We start from the raw sequence: 17,753 nt of genomic DNA, 5'->3' as shown, positions 1-17,753 counted from the left end.
ACTGAGAAGAAATAATCAGCCATGGGTGTGCTATCCTGAAAGTCAAGTTAAGAAATCTTTCAGAGTAATCCACTGGTAAATATTGCTGATACATCAAAAAATATAAAAATTGAGAAGTGACAATTGGATTTAGCAACATGGAAGATAAAGGATATTGACAATACAAATTTTGGTAGGTTGATGAGGGTCAAAGCCTGATTACAGTGACTTAAGAGGAAACCGATATTGGAAATAATGAATATGAACAATTCTTTCAAGAAGTTTTACAGGTAAAGGGTACAAAGGAATCGCTGGGAAGGGAAATGATATCCATATTTTTATTCAAAAATGGGAGAAATAAAAGCATGTTTGCTTATAGATGAAAAATTGCTAACTTAAGGAAGGAAAGAGAAGAAGTGCTAGAACAGTGTTCTAGAATAAATAAGAATGGATGGGATTAAATACCCAAGTGGAGAAAATTAGATAGCAACTTGGGAAGTTCCTTTATGAAAGTAGGCATCAAGGCAGACTATGTGAGATAGCAGCAGGTGGTGGTGGGAGTATGCAGAAGTTCTCTTTTGATTTCTTCAGTTTTCTCAGTGAAGTAATAAGCAAAATCATTAGCTGAGTATTGGTGGTTTGAGATGAGAGGAAAAAGAAGTCTAGGAAAGTGGGAGAATTGAAGGGACTAAGAATGACTGTTCAGGGAACTACATATAATTCAGTATAGATAGAGCAACCATTTCAGTAATGCTTTTATTTCTGTAATAATATGTCTATTCAGATGACTACATACTTCTGGAGGACACAATCCATGGATATTCATCTTTGGTTCCCTAGCCCTCAAGATAATGTCTGGCACATAGCAGGTCCTTAATAAATGAATGTTGAAGATTAAATAAGCAAGCCACCCCCAACAGAGGAGGAAAGGGCCTTTATTTTTCCACCAATCTGGCAACATAATTCCCGTATGTTGTGATCCCATAATTCCCCTAAAGTTGTGATCACAGCCCAACTCCTGAAGGAAATTTTCCTTGTCTAAATGAAAAAGATACAAAGAATTACCATATGCTAAGATTCAAACAATACACATCTTCCAAAATGAGGTACAAATTCATTAGGGAATCTCAGCACTGAAAAACTAAACCAGATCAACCCCTCACTTTACAGATGAGGAAAATGAGGCCAAGAGGCTTATGCAGTCAGTCAATCTACTATTAAAGAGCAGCTTCAATAGAAGGCATCACAAATTCTACAGATAGAAAAGCCAAAAACAAAAACAAAAAAAAGCTTACTTTGCCATGTTTTTCCTTCATGGCATTACTTTGGTTGTCTGTGTCTGTCTTCTTGGTATCATCTTTTGGTTGGTCTGCCTTAGCTTTGTTTTCCTCAGCAATTGAGTTTTTCTCAGTTGCACTACTTGAATTATATTCCCACTTCACAAACTTCTCTTCTACTATGCCCTTCAGCTGAAAGTCATCCATTCTTTTTGGGTCAAAGCCTTCAATCTATATAAAAAGGCATTCCAAATTGGTAGTGGAAAAATTATTTAAAAAAAAAAAAAAAAAAAGATGGACAAACAAACCAGAATTCTGCTTAAAATGTTTGAACAGAGTACTCTGTCAGAGCAAACTACACATATATGCAAGCACATATACGTCACAAATTCATGCTTACCCAAGTTCCAAGTAAGCAAGGAAGAAGAGGAGGTTTTCTTTGTTGTAGAAAAAACATCACCATTAAAGCAAAACAGTAGGAAGGGATTCCACCATCAGTTTGGGAGTCAATATAGCATAACTGCAAAACAGAAGGGGAGAAAATACTGCCATTAGCTTTAATTTTCTTTGTTCCCCTCATAATTTTGTTTTCACTATGATCACCCACCACCCTGAAATAACTGTTAACACATTGGTGACAATCTTTCCATTCATTTCTTTATTGCATATAAAGTCACATATATATTTTAATGGAATTAAAATGGAATGGAGTTAAATGGAATATCATACATAGTGCTTTTACTGTGTACACATTTTTAAAATATTTTACCTTGCCTTCTACTTCTGCTGCAATGTTAACGATCATCTATGAACTCTTACATGCCTTACATGCCTCTATACTCTAATAACCATATACAAATGTATTCCTATATATTTCTATTTTCTATATAAATGCAGGAAGGATTTTGTTTTATGTCATTCTCTTACCAAAATTATGTATTATACACATCTGTGTATTATTCTTCTCCCTTAACAATGTACCAACAAAGTTCCCTAAGTCAATTAGTACAGATATAACACATTTATTTATTTATTTATTTTCCTAGCATTCTTTTAAATGCTTAAATTATAGGTTATGATCTGTATGGCTACTTAATAATCTTCCCACCCAAGGACATTCACATTGTGTTCCCAATTTTTGCCACTGTAAGCAATGCTGTTTTATCCTTATATGCATTTCCTAATTATTGGTGCTTATTTATATGAGCTGTTTTCCCAAGAATGTGTTTGCTGGATTTAAAAATGTGTGCTAGAGGGGTGCCTGGGTAGCACAGTCAGTTAAGCATCCATCTCTTAGTTCAGCTCAGTTTGTGGTCTCAGGGTCATGGAATCAAGACCTGTGTTGGCGTCTGTGCTTAGCGCTGAGTCTGCTTGGGTTTCTCTCTCCCTCTTTGCCTCTCCCCACCCCTGAGCTCATTTGCACTCTCTCTCTAATAAATAAATCTTTAAAAATAAGTAAATAAATAAAAATGTGTGAAATACCTAATTTCTAATAACAGTTTTCCAAAATCACTACAAAAATTCCTCTTTTCACCAGTTAACATGAGTGGTACATGTAACACTTCCCAACACTAAGTATTACCACTTTTTAAAAAATGCCAAGGGTGGGGGCCTGCGTGGCTCAATTGGTTAATCTACTGTCTTCCTCTCAGGTCATGATCCCACGGTCCTGGGATCTGCCCACACAGGCCTGCATCTGGCACCCTGCTGAGGAGGGAGCCTGCTTTTCCCTCTCCTTCTGCCACTCGCCCTGCCTGTGCTCTCCCACTCTCCATCAAATAAATAAATAATAATCTTAAAAAAGAAAATGCCAATGTGATACAATTATCTAATAATTACTTCAATTTGCATGTCCTCAGTGTTAAGATATTACACAATTTTTTTTTTAAGATTTTATTTATTTGTCAGCGAGAGAGAGCGAGCACAGGCAGACAGAGTGGCAGGCAAAGGCAGAGGGAGAAGCAGGCTCCCCACAGAACAAGGAGCCCCATGTGGGACTCGATCCCAGGACGCTGGGATCATGACCTGAGCCGAAGGCAGCTGCTTAACCAACTGAGCCACCTAGGCGTCCCGATATTACACAATTTTTATATGTTTACTAACCATTTAGATTTGCTCTTTTCTGAACTGCCTATTGAATCTTTTGCCAATTTTTTCTATTTGTACACACTGCATATCAATTTACATTACAGTTAATAGCCTTTAAATCTGATACATGCACTTGGACAATGTTATTTTTCCCAATCTGTTTTTATTTTTAAGGAAGCTTTTATCATGTAAAATTATTTTAGGAATTAGTAAAATTATTTAAGGAAGCTTTTATCATGTAAAATATATTAACGTGTGTGTATATATAGTTAAATAGGCTTTTGCAATATAGCTTCTAGGTTTCCTATCATGGTAAGAAGGTTTCTCCAAACCACAGCATATATACATACTCTTAAATTTTCTCCTAAAATTTTGATTTTTCATTTAAGTAGAATTTATTTTTGCACTTTGTGTCCTAAGGATTCAACAGTATTTTCTTCAAGAAATACACAGTTGTTCACTGAAACTAATAATACACTATATACTAATTAACTGAATTTAAATAAAACAAAATTAAATTTAAAAATACAGTGAAAAAATAAATTAAATTAAAAAATACAGTTGTGACAGCACCATTTAACAAATAAACCATTGTTTTATTACTGAAATGAAATATTTTATTTTCTCATACATTAAAATTTCATTTACACTAGGATCTACTTCTGGACTTCTGTTTCACAAATCTATTTGTCTATTCCTATGCCAAAGGCACATCCTTGAATAAGCAGTTTCACAGTGGTAAAGTAGGTCCCCTTCACTAATGTTCTCTTTCTGAATTCTTCTGGGTACCCTCAAACATTCTTCCATACTAATTTTAAGACAATTTTATCAAATTTTTTAAAATTCTGGGTATTTCTAATTGAAATTACCGTACATTTGAAAATTAAGATGACTTTACATTTTAAGGGTACCATCTCCTTATCTAAGAACTTTGTATCTTTGCAGTTTCCAAAAATTCAGGAGTTTTCATTAATTACTAACTTCCCCTAAACTCTCATAACCAATACCTCTACAAGTCTTACCTCCAAAACTTATCCCAAATCTGTCTACTATGCTTCACACCCATTCAAACCTAGCACAGACCATTATCACCTCTGGCTGATCTACTACAGCAGCCTGATTAATGAGTTCTCTCCTTGCACTCTTTATCCCAGAAAGATCTTTTCAAAGCATAAATCACATCAACTCATACACAACTTTTAGAACTGCTTTCTCACTGCAATTAAAATCCAAATTCCTGGGATGCCTGGGTGGCTCAGTCAGTTTAGCATCTGCCTTCAGCTCAGGTCCTGATTCCAGGGTCCTGGGATCAAGTCCCGCATTGAGCTCCCTGCTCAGCAGGGAGTCTGCTTCTCCCTCAGCTACTCCCTCCTCCCCTCCCCCCATGCCTGCTCAGGCACACACCTTCTCTCTCTCTCTCTGACAAATAAAATCTTTAAAAAAAAAAAAAAAAATCCAAATTCCTTACCAATGAAACATTCACTCTCACTTCATTCCAGCCACTCCTGTCTTTCTTTCTGGTCTTACAAGCTCATTCGTACCTCAGAAGCTTTTTACTAGCTCTCCGGGATGCTATTCCCTGAGACTTTCCCCCTGAAACTTTCAAGTGGCTGGTTGCTGCTGGTCTGAGTTTACATATCACTTCCTCAAAAAGACCTTCCCTAACCATCTGGTATAATGCCACTCTCTTATCACATCATCTCATTTTTACAGCACTAAAATCTACCAGATACTGTGTTACTTATATATTTATTTACTGGCTGATTCTTCCCTAAGTATGTAAGCTTCATGACAGCAGGACTTTATATATCTTTAGATATTTCAAGCACCTAGAATAGTGTCTGGCACACAGGAAGTATTCAACAAATGTTCGCTGAATAAATGAATTTGTTCAGATTTCATTTTTACATTTCAATAATACAATTTTCTTCCTGTACCTTTTTTTATTAAATTTATTCCTTAATATTTTACAATTTGTGTCACTATCGCTAAGGAATATTTTTCCATTTCCACTCCAGGTTATTCCCATGACAGAAAAAAAGCTACTGATTATTTTATGTTTATATTGTAATTTGTCATCTTACAAATTCTTTCTTTTTAATTCTCTTATAAATCCCAACAGTTTTCTTACTAAAGTTGTATAGGTATACAATCATATCTTTAAAAAAATTTTGTTTCTCCAATATTTACATTATTTCATTTTTTTTAAAGATTTTATTTATTTATTTGACAGATAGAGATCACAAGCAGGCAGAGAGGCAGGCAGAGAGAGGAGGACCCTGGGATCATGACCTGAGCCGAAGGCAGAGGCTTAACCCACTGAGCCACCCAGGCGCCCCGACATTATTTCATTTTCTTATTGCATGTTTAAATCTCCCAAAACAATGTACATTACTAGCGAACATCTCTATAATACTCCTAATTCTAACACCTACTGCTTGAGTAATTCACTGTTTAGAATGTTTGTTATTTTTTTAGTAAACAGTCTTCATCAATTTCCTTTACTAGTTTACTTAGAGGGGTTTTTTTTATGAAAAACATGCCTTTTCAGCATCCATGTTTTTTCTGCTTCAAACTGTTAATATAATAAATTGTGTTAACAGATTTCCTGATATTAAGCCATTATTATACTCCTGAAATAAACCCTGTATAGTCATGGCATACAACTTTTTGATACACTAATATATTGTACTTGTTATATTTCATTTAGACTTTTGCATCTACAACTTTTGCATCTAAGACTATACTAGATTTTTTAAAAATTTGTTTTCATTTTTTATTTAGGTAATAAAGATAATAATCACTAAAGTTTAATGGCTTGGTAAATTTAAGAATACAGGAGCTCCTGGTTGGCTCAGTCGACAGAGTAAGACTTATACTTGGGAGTCATGAGTTCAAGCCCCACGTTGGGCATAGAGCTTACTTGAAAAAAAAAAAAAAAGAATACAATTTAAAATGAAAGGATAAAAAACATTTATAAAAAGAGCCTCAGGAGCACCTGGGTGGCTCAGTGGGTTAAGCCTCTGCCTTTGGCATGGGTCACTATCCCAGGACCCTGAGATTAATCCCTGCTTCGGGCTCTCTGCTCAGCGGGCAGTCTGCTTCCAGCTCTCTCTCTGCCTGCCTCTCTGCCTACTTGTGATCTCTGTCAAATAAATAAATAAAATCTTTAAAAAAAAAAAAAAAAGGAGCCTCAATCTTTCCACTAGAATAAATTCCCATTTATCCAGAGTCCTAGGACAGGAGGTATGCTGCCTAATGACTAAATCAAGTTAATTAAAAACATTTTGGTAACTGTAAGGAACTGTTCATGTATGCTGTTAACACTACTGACCATCTCACAGAGTAACAACATTTAGGAAGTTTACAAGAGAGTTTTTAAAACACAGGGAGGATCTCCTAGCCAAGCCCTGGAAACAACCTAAATGTCTATCAACAGAGATAAAGAAAAGTTGATACACACCTACAATGGTATCTCATTCAGCCTTAAAAAAGAGAATTCTCCTATTTGCAGTAACATGGGTGGACCAAGAGGACATTTTGCTAAGTGAAAGAAAACAGACACTGTAAGATAAATGCTAATCTCCGTTACATAGAATCTAAAATAGTCAAACTCATAAGAGTAGAGTTTAGAATGATGGTTACCAGAGGCTGGGGGAGAGGGAAATGGGATATATTTTGGTCAAGGGATACAAAATTTCAGTTACATAAAGTGAGTAAGTTCTGGTGATCTAATGTATACAGCATGGTGACCACAGGTAACACTACCATACTATACACCTAAAATTTCCTAAGAAGGTACATCCCAAGTGTTCTCACCACACACACAATAAAGGTAACTGTGTGAGGTAACAGGTTTATAATCATTTCACAATTAATACATGTATCAAATTATCAAGGTATACATTGTATTTTTTTTAAAGATTTATTTATTTGTCAGAGAGAGCACAAGCAGGGGGAACAGAAGACAGAGGAAGAAGCAGGCTCCCCGCTGAGCAAGGAGCCCTATGCAGGACTCAATCCCAGGATCCTGGGATCATGACCTGAGCCAAAGACAGACGCTTAACCAACTGAGCCACCCAGGCATCTCAAGTCGTATTTATACATACAATAAAAAATAAAAATTAAAAAGCCCAGGGATCTCTTTTTTCCTTGTATGAGATTATTTTTTTAATTACCTACCAGCTGGTCCTCAGACCTTTTTAAATTTAAATATAACTGGCATACAATGTTACATTAGTTTCAGGTCTACAACATAATGATTCAACAACTCTACAAGACCAGTGCTCTAACCCCTGAGCTATGGAGCCTGATTCAACAACTCTATATGTCATGCTATTCTCACGAGTATACCTACTATCTATAACCACCAATACTTTTATAGTATTATTGACTATACACGCTATGCTATACTGTTCACTAATGTAATTTATTCATATCATACCAGAAACCTATACCTCCCATTTCTCTTCACCGATTTTGCCCATCACCCTACTCTCCTCTCCTCTGGAAACCACCAGTTTGTTCTCTGTATTTGTGGGTCTGTTCCTACTTTTTTTGTTTTTTAGATTCCATGTAAATAAAATCACTGTGTTGGTCTTTCTGTAACTTACTTCACTTAACATAAAACCCTCCTCGTCCACCCCTGTTGTCACAAATAGCAAGATCTCTATACACACTCACACAGACCTTCTTTATCCACACTTCTATCAATGGACACTTGGGTCACTTTAATATCTTAGGCTATTGTAAATAATGCTGTATGAACATAGGGATACATGTATCTTTTCAAATTAGTGTTTTCTTTTTCTTTGGCTAAACACCCAGTAGTAGAAATACTGAATCAGATGTTATTTCTAATGTTAAATTTTTGAGGAACCTCCATACTGTTTTCCACAGTGGCTGCACTAATTTACATTCCTACTAATAAGAGGGTTCTTTTTACTCCACATCCTCGCCAACACTTGCTATTTCTTATCTTTTTGATACCAGCCATTCTGACTAGGTGTAAAGTGCTATCTCACTGTGCTTTTGATGTGCATTTCCCTGATTAGTGACGTTGAGCATCTTTTCATCTATTGGCCACCTATATGTCTTCTTTGGAAAATGTCTCTTATTTGGTGTTTTGGTGCTATACTGCAGAAGTTCTTCATATATTCTGGATAATAAGCACTTATCAAATATGTCATTTGCAAATATCTTCTCCCATTCAGTAAGGTGGCCTTTTTGTTTTGTTGATGGTTTCCTTCACTGTATGAAAACTTTTTATTTTGACATAGTCCCAACAGTTACTTTTGTTTTTGTTCCCTTGCCTAAGACACATCTAGAAAAAGGTTGCTAAGGCCTAAGTCAAAGAAATTACTGCCTATGTTTTCTGGTTTTACGGGTTCAGGTCTCACATTTAAGTCTTTAGTCCTTTTTTAAAAGATTGTATTTATCTTATTATATTTATTTATTATTATATTTATTATATTTATATTTATTATTTTTAATTTTATTTATTTATTTGACAGAGAACAGGCACACATGCACACAAGCAGGCAGAACAGCAGGCAAAGGGAAAGGGAGAATCAGACACAGGAAGGCTGATGCAGGATTCTATCCCAGGACCCTGGGATCATGACTTGAGCCAAAGGCAGATGCTTAAGTGACTGAACCACCCAGGAATCCGGTCTTTAATCCATTTTGAGTTTGTTTTTGTGTAAGGTATAAGAAAGTGGTCCAGTTTAACTTTTTGAATGTAGCTATCTCCAGGGATCTCTTTCAGATGTCAAATACTGCTAAAATTAATTCTTCTATTAACCACAAAAACTGGCTCTCAGTCAGGAAACCTGACTATAAGAGACTGATAAGCCTCAAGTGTTTTTGTTTTTTGTTTTTATTTATTTGTCAGACAGAGATCTCAAGTAGGCAGAGAGGCAGACAGAGAGAGAGGAGGAAGCAGGCTCCTTGCTGAGCAGAGAGCCCGATGTGGGGCTTGATCCCAGAACCCTGGGATCATGACCTGAGCCAAAGGCAGAGGCTTAACCCACTGAGCCACCCAGGTGCCTCAAGCCTAAAGTGTTTTAAGAGGCTTTACTAAAAAACTATTTCCTACTACTGGAATGCTAAAAATATAGCTACTTAGGAGAAGACGATAACCAGAGAATAGTCAACAGTAATCTTATTAGATCAGTTACAAGAATATATTTATAAACTGGAATTTTTCTAACGCCTCAAGGTATAGAAAATCCATGCTTTATTACAAGATGTGCAATGTGGCTTAAAACTTCAAGATAAATAAAACTGTTTAAAAAAAATATCTTTGAGGGACACCTGGGTGGCTCAGTCAGTTGAGCATCTGCCTTCGGCTCAGGGCACGATCCCAGGGTCCTCGGACAGAGTCTTTCATTGGGCTTCCTGCTCAGCAGGGGGCCTGCTTCTCCTTCTGCCTGCTCTGCTTGCCGCTCCCCCTGATAGTGCTCTCTCTCTGACAAATAAATAAAATCTTTTAAATAAATAAATCTTTGAGGGACACCTGGGTGGCTCAGTCAGTGAAGCGTCTGCCTTTGGCTCAGATCATGATCCCAGGTGCTGGGATCAAGTCCCATATATCAGGCTCCTTGCTCAACAAGCGAGCCTGCTTCTCCCTCTGCCTGCCATTCCCCCAGCTTGTGCTTTCTCTCTGACAAATAAATAAATAAATCTCAAAAAAATAGTAATAATAAAATTTAAATTTAAATTTTAAAAATCTTTGAGAGGAAAAACATACCAGGAATTATTTTTAGGTTTCTTACAATAAACTCAGAAAATGAAAGCCATAAAAAAAGCTCTTTGTAACTAACACAAACTGCGAAAAATCAGACACACTGTTCTGTTGGAAATAGGAAACAACTACTCTGCAACCCGCTTTGTGTGCACATTTAGTGTCCTTCGTTGACTGGTATATTTAGAATGAATGTAAGTTTGAGCACTCTTTTCTAAGAGCCACTTTAGAAAAGAAAGTTTATAGATCGCATCCCACCCCCCAATGAAAATTACTTATTTGCGTATCATTTATATTCTTCTACCAAGTCTACTTACTTGAATAAAAGAATGTCTGTGAGAAAACGGACACTATTTTATGATAACCAGAAAATTATGGCATAATTAAGAAATACCATCCAACTGTTTATTCTTTCATCCCTTACAAAACCCATAACCTTCCCAGAGCTGATACACTGAGCTTCCTGAATGACAGCTATGTTTCATATACCAGTCTCATCACACACTCCGAGAAACCTTGGTTACTAGAGTTTTTGCACCTGTTCTTATTCCTGTTGACTTACTGTTGTTTAAATACTCTCAGTTGCCAATTTAAAAAATTGTGTAGCATTTCAGAGTTCAAAGTACAGTCTCATGCATTATTTCATATCACCTTTGACATAATTTCTCCAGATGGAAAAACTGAGGCTCAAGTGAAATGTCTTGCTAAAAATCACATATTTATGAAAACGAGAGTTGGAATTGGTTTATTCCATCTCACAGTACTAAATCTCTATAGTATGCTAGGCACAAGGGATAATGAAATAAACAAGGAGAGGTACTCACTATATCCCTCAGTCTGGTTCAGTGCTCCCAGCCACTTCCAACGGTTAAAAATCCCCTTTCTGAAGAAATTGGGCCATGCGTATATTCAATAAATACTTATTAAATGCACACCAAGTGCAATAAAATAAGCAGCACTAGGACCATCAGTGAAAAAATAAAACAGTTTTCCTCACTAAGTTCACAATTTTCTTGGAAGAAAACAGATCACAAACAAATAAATGCATGTATGGCAAGTTCTATGAAAAAAATAAAGCAAGGTAAAAGCAGGGAGAATGAGGGAGGCAATGCTATTTTATGTAAGGTGATTCAGAGAACTCTGACAAGGTGAAATTTGAGCACAAACCTGAAAAAAGTAAAAAAGTGACCATGCTGAAAATGTGGGGTATGAAAATTCAAGATGAAAGGAACACCAAACACAAAGGCCTTGAGTTGAAGAAGCACCAACCTTAGGATTTCTGACTGTTACTTACTTTTCAAGCTGTTCCTTACTCAACCAACCAGGCTGAGTCTACCCCAACCCTGAGTTCAATCCTCTTATCAGAGTCCAAACAAAAAGTTCCAAAAAGAATTCTCCAGCAATTTTTGCTCTCCTTTATCATTCTACCATAGTTCCTTAATCCATCCTCTTTGTGTAAGACTGAAAATTTCCTCATCACTAATGTAACAATTCATGAAGAGTACACTGATAAGAACATACACAGAAAAGCTATACTCTCTCTAGTCATTTGGATTGGTAACAGTAATTATTTTATTACTCCTCCTTATCTTCATACCAAAGAAATTACTACAAAGGGAACCACAGCCTTTAATAATTAATTCTAATTTAGTAAACAACTGATTCTCAGCAGTTACCCAGTCAGAAAGTGTGTAGGTTTATCGATGATTTAGAGGAGAGAGAATATTGTTCTAAGACAGAGATGGGGGAAAAAGATGCTAACAAAAAACCTTTGCAAACCTATGCATTAACTTATATCTTACAACTTTCACTCACATTAAAAGTGAAAATTTGAGCCTCATTTACTATGCAAAAGAAAACACTTCTGTACTACATAAAAGGAGAAAAATCAATCATTCTGTGTTTGTGAGACTGCTTTATTTTCATGTCCATAATCAGAACCTGCCATAGCACTTTCTGTCTAGCACGGATAACCATTTTATCTCCAAATATTAAGATTTATGTTACATGTTAGTGCAAGAAAAAGCCTGAGTTTCCTTAAAGACAGGTACTTTTTTTTCTTCTGCTCCACTTACCTTAGCCCAGTAGCGAAAGGCTAACACCAAGGGAGTAAAGACAGGTTCCAACTTGCCAAGAGCAGCAAGTAAATCAGTAGTGAGGCATGCCATATCATTTCCTGCACTCACTCTACAAAGCAAACCACTGTGAATGAGACAGAAACAAATTTCACTGTACTAATATCTTACAAACCAGAATATTCCAAACTCTATGGTTATCCTTTCTAGTCACCATAATTTTTTTGCATTGTTTTATTATGTTCAATTAGCCAGCATATAGTACATCATTAGTTTTTGATGTAGTGTTCAATGATTCATTAGTTGCATATAACACCCAATCCTCATCACCACACATGCTCTCCTTAATCCCTATCATCCGGTTACCCCAATCCCCCATCCCCTCACTTCTGTAACCCTCAGTTTGTTCCTGGAGTCCAGAGTCTCTCATGATTTGTCTCAGTCACCATATTTTAATACCTAGGAAGTCATAATAAAAATAAGACTTTTACTAAACTGAGAGCCTACTGAAAACTATAATCATTTCCATAACTAGAGTTCCATATAAAGATGTTTTAAATACTCATTTGTACTTCACAAATAAATTTCAACCTTATTTAGAACTTAAATTCATCAGAAATCACAAAATTTGTTTTACATCAAAGACATTGATCTCATCAATATCGAGTGGTGCAACATATCTTCCCAGTTCATTCTTTTTGCTTTACACAGGATAAAAAGAAAAAAATAAAATGCCAAACTGACTAGCTATAATTATTGACTCTAATTTTTCCTATCCAAGCTTTCATGGTTTTACTGCTACTTCCAGATTAGAAAGGATGTATGTATTAACCCACAGGTAATGCTTATATGTAAATGAAAATAGGAGCTACCTTAAGGGGTGACAGAATTATAGTAGAGGTATTTTGGTGGCAGGGAGAAGAATGTATCTGAGGTTCCACAAAGAGACGATTTGATACAATGTGGTTACAAAACAAAAAAAAACAAAAAACACTAGAAGTCAGAATACTTCCATTCCAATTCTGATTTTACTCTAAATGATGTGAATTTGGTCAAATCATTTAGTTCCTCCATGTCTCAATTTTCTAATTAGAAAACAACAAAGTTGAATTAGATCTCCATAGATCCTTCTAACTTGGAATAAGAAAATATAATACTCTTAAAATTTAAGATATATAGGTTAGTTTTCAATAAAAGAACACTTAATTATTTCTATATTGTTTCCATGTCTCCCACAATGATCTCAATCAGAATTATTTCAATTTCCTTTTTCACAGGCACATTGTTCTCTCAGTCCTATAGACATCTGACTAGAAAGGCAAGAATAGTCTTCAATGACTCATTTAATTTTAGTGAACCAAAAACTAGATTCTAAAAAACTGTGAGCCCCTTAAGAAGAGTGGATATTTCTTATTTATGTTTGTATCCCAACAGCAAAGCAGTACCTAATATATAGTAAATGTTCAATATTGTTGGATGAATGAACTTGAGAAAAATAAGAAGTTTTACCTTACTGTGTCTTGTTTTTAACTGGTAATTCTATTTCTCGTTCACAAGCTTTTAGTAAGCTTTTGTTTTTAATAAATGAAAACTAGGTTAGTTATATTAATCCAAAGAGAAATCTAAAATAAAATTTTCTGTCTTGGAAATGTTCACTAGGTACTCGGTTATTGTTATTTCGAAAAATATTTTCTATTCATTGTTACCAACCTTTTCCGATCTTTGCATACCACAACAGGAACTTTGGCATGAAAATCAGATTCCACATCTATATATAATACTAATAAGGGAAAAAAAATAAACCAAGTAAGATAATGTCAACATCTCTCAAATATTTACTCTATGGTAAACACTAAGCAGTATCATCCTTCTAAAAATCACTGACATTGCTTCTGTGATAATATACACTTCTCATTATTAGCATCAAACCAACAGAATCTCTTACCTCTCTTGGTGTCATTTGCTGTATATCACAAACCACAGGCATAGTCCAAAATATTGTCCAAAAATTATAATCACCTTAAGAAGAAAGAACTTAACATCTCTAAAAGTTTGAATATTTCCTAGTAAGTATACAATCTAGTCAGTTATTAAACCTTCAAAAATATAGCAAACAACAAATACCACTTACTTCTACTTCCGAAGAAGTCATGAAATGAGAATCTACAATTCTCTGACAATTTAGTTCTTTTAAATTATTTATGCAAGTAAAAGACTAACTCTGCTGGCCCCATTTCCTGTTAATATATGAAAGGTCTGCCAAATCAAAGCTCTTAAGGAAGAAGAGGGTGAAACACACTTCCACTCTGAAGTCTTTCTCTACATCTCCCAGGTAGGTACCATGTCATAAATATTTAATCTAATAAAAATAGATGTTTTAATACTATTTCATTTGAGGTCTAAAGAATATTTCTTAGTAGTACTTGTTGGAATTATTAACTTATAAAAAAATTATCTGCTGAAGACTTATATACCAGGAATTGTATTATGCATGGTGGGTACAACAATGAATGAGACACAAGGAGCTCAATTAAGGGTTTAGAAAACAAATCTATAAACAACTCAATCCTGTAGATGACAGGACAGAAGTCTTAAAGGAGTACAATGAAGGCATAAAGGCAGTTGAGTAGTATTCCACTGTGTGTATATTTATACCACATCTTCTTAATCCATTCATTGGGCACAAGATGTAATGAGCACTATGAGACTGATGAATCACTGAACTCTACCTCTGAAACAAATAATACACTGTATCTTAATGAAATTTAGATTAAAAAATAAACTAAAAAAATTTAAAAAGAAAAAAGGCAGTAATAATCTTTTTTACCAAACTGAATTTTGTAAGCCTATATTACGTGACTTAAGATATCTAGTCATGTATCTAAAACATATTTACAAGATGCCTCAGTGGCTCAATTAAGGGCCTGCCTTCATCTCAGGTCGTGATCCCAGAGACCTAGAATCAAGTCCCATGTCCAGCTCTTTGCTCAGCAGGAAGCCTGCTTCTCCCTCTGCTTGCCACTCCCCCTGCTTGTGATCTCTCTCTCAACCTCTCTGATAAATAAAATCTTTAAAAAATAAATAAAATACATTTGCTAAGTTGATATTATCCACTGATTCTAAAGAAGTAAAAGCTCTATGTATACCTCTTATCTGTAATATGCTTCAGAGTTTTTGTGCAATAACAAACAAATACTAAGAAAGAAAATGATACTAAAAATCCCTTTACAACATTAATTGGACCAAATAAAATGTTTTGAGTGCATAAACAAACAAAAACAAAAACCCAACCAACAAACAAAAAAAAAAAACTAAGGAAAACAACCAACAAGAAGCTAACAATAAAAAACTGACGGGGGATGGGGCACCTGGGTGGCTCAGTAAGGTTAAAGAGTCTGGCTTCAGCTCAGGTCATGATTCAAAGGTCCTGGGATCGAGCCCCGCATCGGGTCAGCAAGGAGCCTGCTTCCCTTCCTCTCTCTCTCTCTCTCTCTCTCTCTGCCTGCCTTTCTGCCTATTTGTGATCTCTGTCAAATAAATAAATAAAATCTTAAAAAAAAAAAAAAAAAACTGACGGCCAGGGGGAGGGGAAAGAGAGAGAGGAAGAGAGAAAGGAAGTTTAAAACTATGAAGTCAATGACACTGTAAGGCTAAGGTCAATAAGCTTTCTCTCCTAAGCCAAACTGAAAATATTTTTTTAACATTTTATTTATTTATTTGATAGAGAGACAGCAAGAGAGGGAACACAAGCAGGGGGAGTGGGAGAGGGAGCAGCAGGCCTCCCGCTGAGCAGGGAGCCACATGCGGAGTTTGATGACAATCTTCTCATCAAAAGGATAGTAAAAAATATATATGCATATATAGCCATTTTACAGATGAGGAAACTGAAATATTAACACTTAAATAATCTGCCAAAGGATACAACCAATAAGAGGCAGAACTAAAATTTGAGCCTAGAAACTCTGGCTCCAGATCCTCAGCTCTTAAGCATTTACTTTTAACAAGAAAAGCAGTAAATAAAAAAACAAAATAATATTCCATATTGTACCACATAACCTATGACCTGGTTTAAGACAGGCGTAATTTTAAAAAATTTTAATTTAAGAAGTATTTTTACCTATATGAATGTTCATTTTACACCAGAAACAATCCAAACAGACAAGGCACATATGAAAAACTTAAAAAAAAAATTTTAAGATTTTATTTATTTGACAGAGAGAGATTCCAAGTAGGCAGAGAGGCAGGCTGAGAGAGAGGGGGAAGCAGGCTCCCTAAGGAGCAGAGAGCCTGATGCGGGGCTCGATCCCAGGACCCTGGGATCATGACCTGAGCCAAAGGCAGAGGCTTAACCCACTGAGCCACCCAGGTGCCCCCAGATATGAAAAACTTTTGATAGGTATGATTTGGTTGATGGAACTATAAATGATTAGTTTGATATTAAGTGGGGGGAAAATACTTACTCAGTACATGCACATATTTTTTCCCTATGTCCCTCCCTAAATCATCCTTCATCAAATGGCCTCCTACTGATTATAGGTTTTCTATCTACACAAGAAATGCCCGTAATATTCAAAGCTAACATTTTTAAATTACCCAAAAGGCAGTACTTTTTTATATATCAGCTTTAAATATACTTTTGATCTAATGACATATAAATTTTATAGCACACCTACTCAACAAATATATAACTTTACGTAATATAATGACTCAAATATGCTATGAATGTTATTTGAACTTGGTTAGTCATATATAAACAATACATTGCATGTACCCTTAAAGAATTTTCTGTAGAAAGACAAATTAAAAAAGAAACTCACCACTTTTTTTTAAAATCCCAAGCACTTGTATCAGAAGATCTGGATGATTCATCTAAAAGATTTCAAATTAAATCAATATACTACTTTCATAGTTCAAATTGCATACTTTAGGGAGAATTCAATTTCATTAAATATTTAAATAAAATCATGCTCTGTATCTTAAAATAATGAAAAAAGAATGGAGTTTTATGTTAACAAATATTGTTCATGGCAGTAGAATCTAATAAATAATGGAGTATTATTATTCCATCTTAGAACGAGAAAAGATTCTGGAATTTCACAGTAAAACAAATGGAAAAGAAATTAGTTAACCAAATAATCGTTAAAGAGAAGTTTGTTGAGATAGGAAATTTAAGAGATACTGATACTGGCAGCATGGTCAAAAAGCTTAGATTAAATACTACTTTAACAAGCTTGTCAAATTCTTAGTGTAATATGTACATTGCTGCTACTTTTAACTATTTAATAATCACATGCTAACTTTTAAGTAAATGACTGTATCAGATGAAAATTAAAACATCAAATTTTCACGTAAATCAAACCACTTTGAGTATCATTCAAAAAAAATCAGTAACACACATCAACCGATCATTTTAAATGTTTCATAGGTCAATAAATAAGTAGTATTAGCTGTGCTAGTTACTACTTATTTAAAAAGTACCCACAATGTACCACACACTACCCAAAAATGCCTGGTATACAGCATCTCATGTAATATAAAGTTATTATCCCTGTTTTGGAAGTTAAAAAACTGAGTCTCAGAAAGTAACTG

General features: G+C 35.2%; 1 protein-coding gene across 12 annotated transcripts in view; it reads right to left on the bottom strand.

Moving 5' to 3' along the window:
• The window catches only part of TUT4 (terminal uridylyl transferase 4), a 130,425-nt gene that overhangs the window by 49,749 nt on the left and 62,923 nt on the right, over window positions 1-17,753 (bottom strand). For all 12 annotated transcript variants that reach the window (XR_007126982.1, XR_007126983.1, XM_047728199.1 and 9 more), the window contains 5 exons: window positions 16,982-17,033; window positions 13,875-13,944; window positions 12,165-12,291; window positions 1,657-1,776; window positions 1,275-1,487 (listed from right to left, as the gene is read on the bottom strand). Coding sequence is in view for 10 of the 12 variants with exons in the window: in XM_047728199.1 (XP_047584155.1) it covers window positions 1,275-1,487; window positions 1,657-1,776; window positions 12,165-12,291; window positions 13,875-13,944; window positions 16,982-17,033 (582 nt within the window). In the remaining 2 variants the exon portion in view is untranslated. The remainder of the gene's footprint in view (window positions 1-1,274; window positions 1,488-1,656; window positions 1,777-12,164; window positions 12,292-13,874; window positions 13,945-16,981; window positions 17,034-17,753) is intronic.

The sequence above is a fragment of the Lutra lutra genome, chromosome 4, assembly GCF_902655055.1.
Source record: "Lutra lutra chromosome 4, mLutLut1.2, whole genome shotgun sequence".
NCBI lineage: Eukaryota > Metazoa > Chordata > Mammalia > Carnivora > Mustelidae > Lutra > Lutra lutra.
The sequence above is the reverse complement of the archived record's forward strand: the minus strand, read 5'-3'. Positions and strand labels throughout refer to the sequence as shown.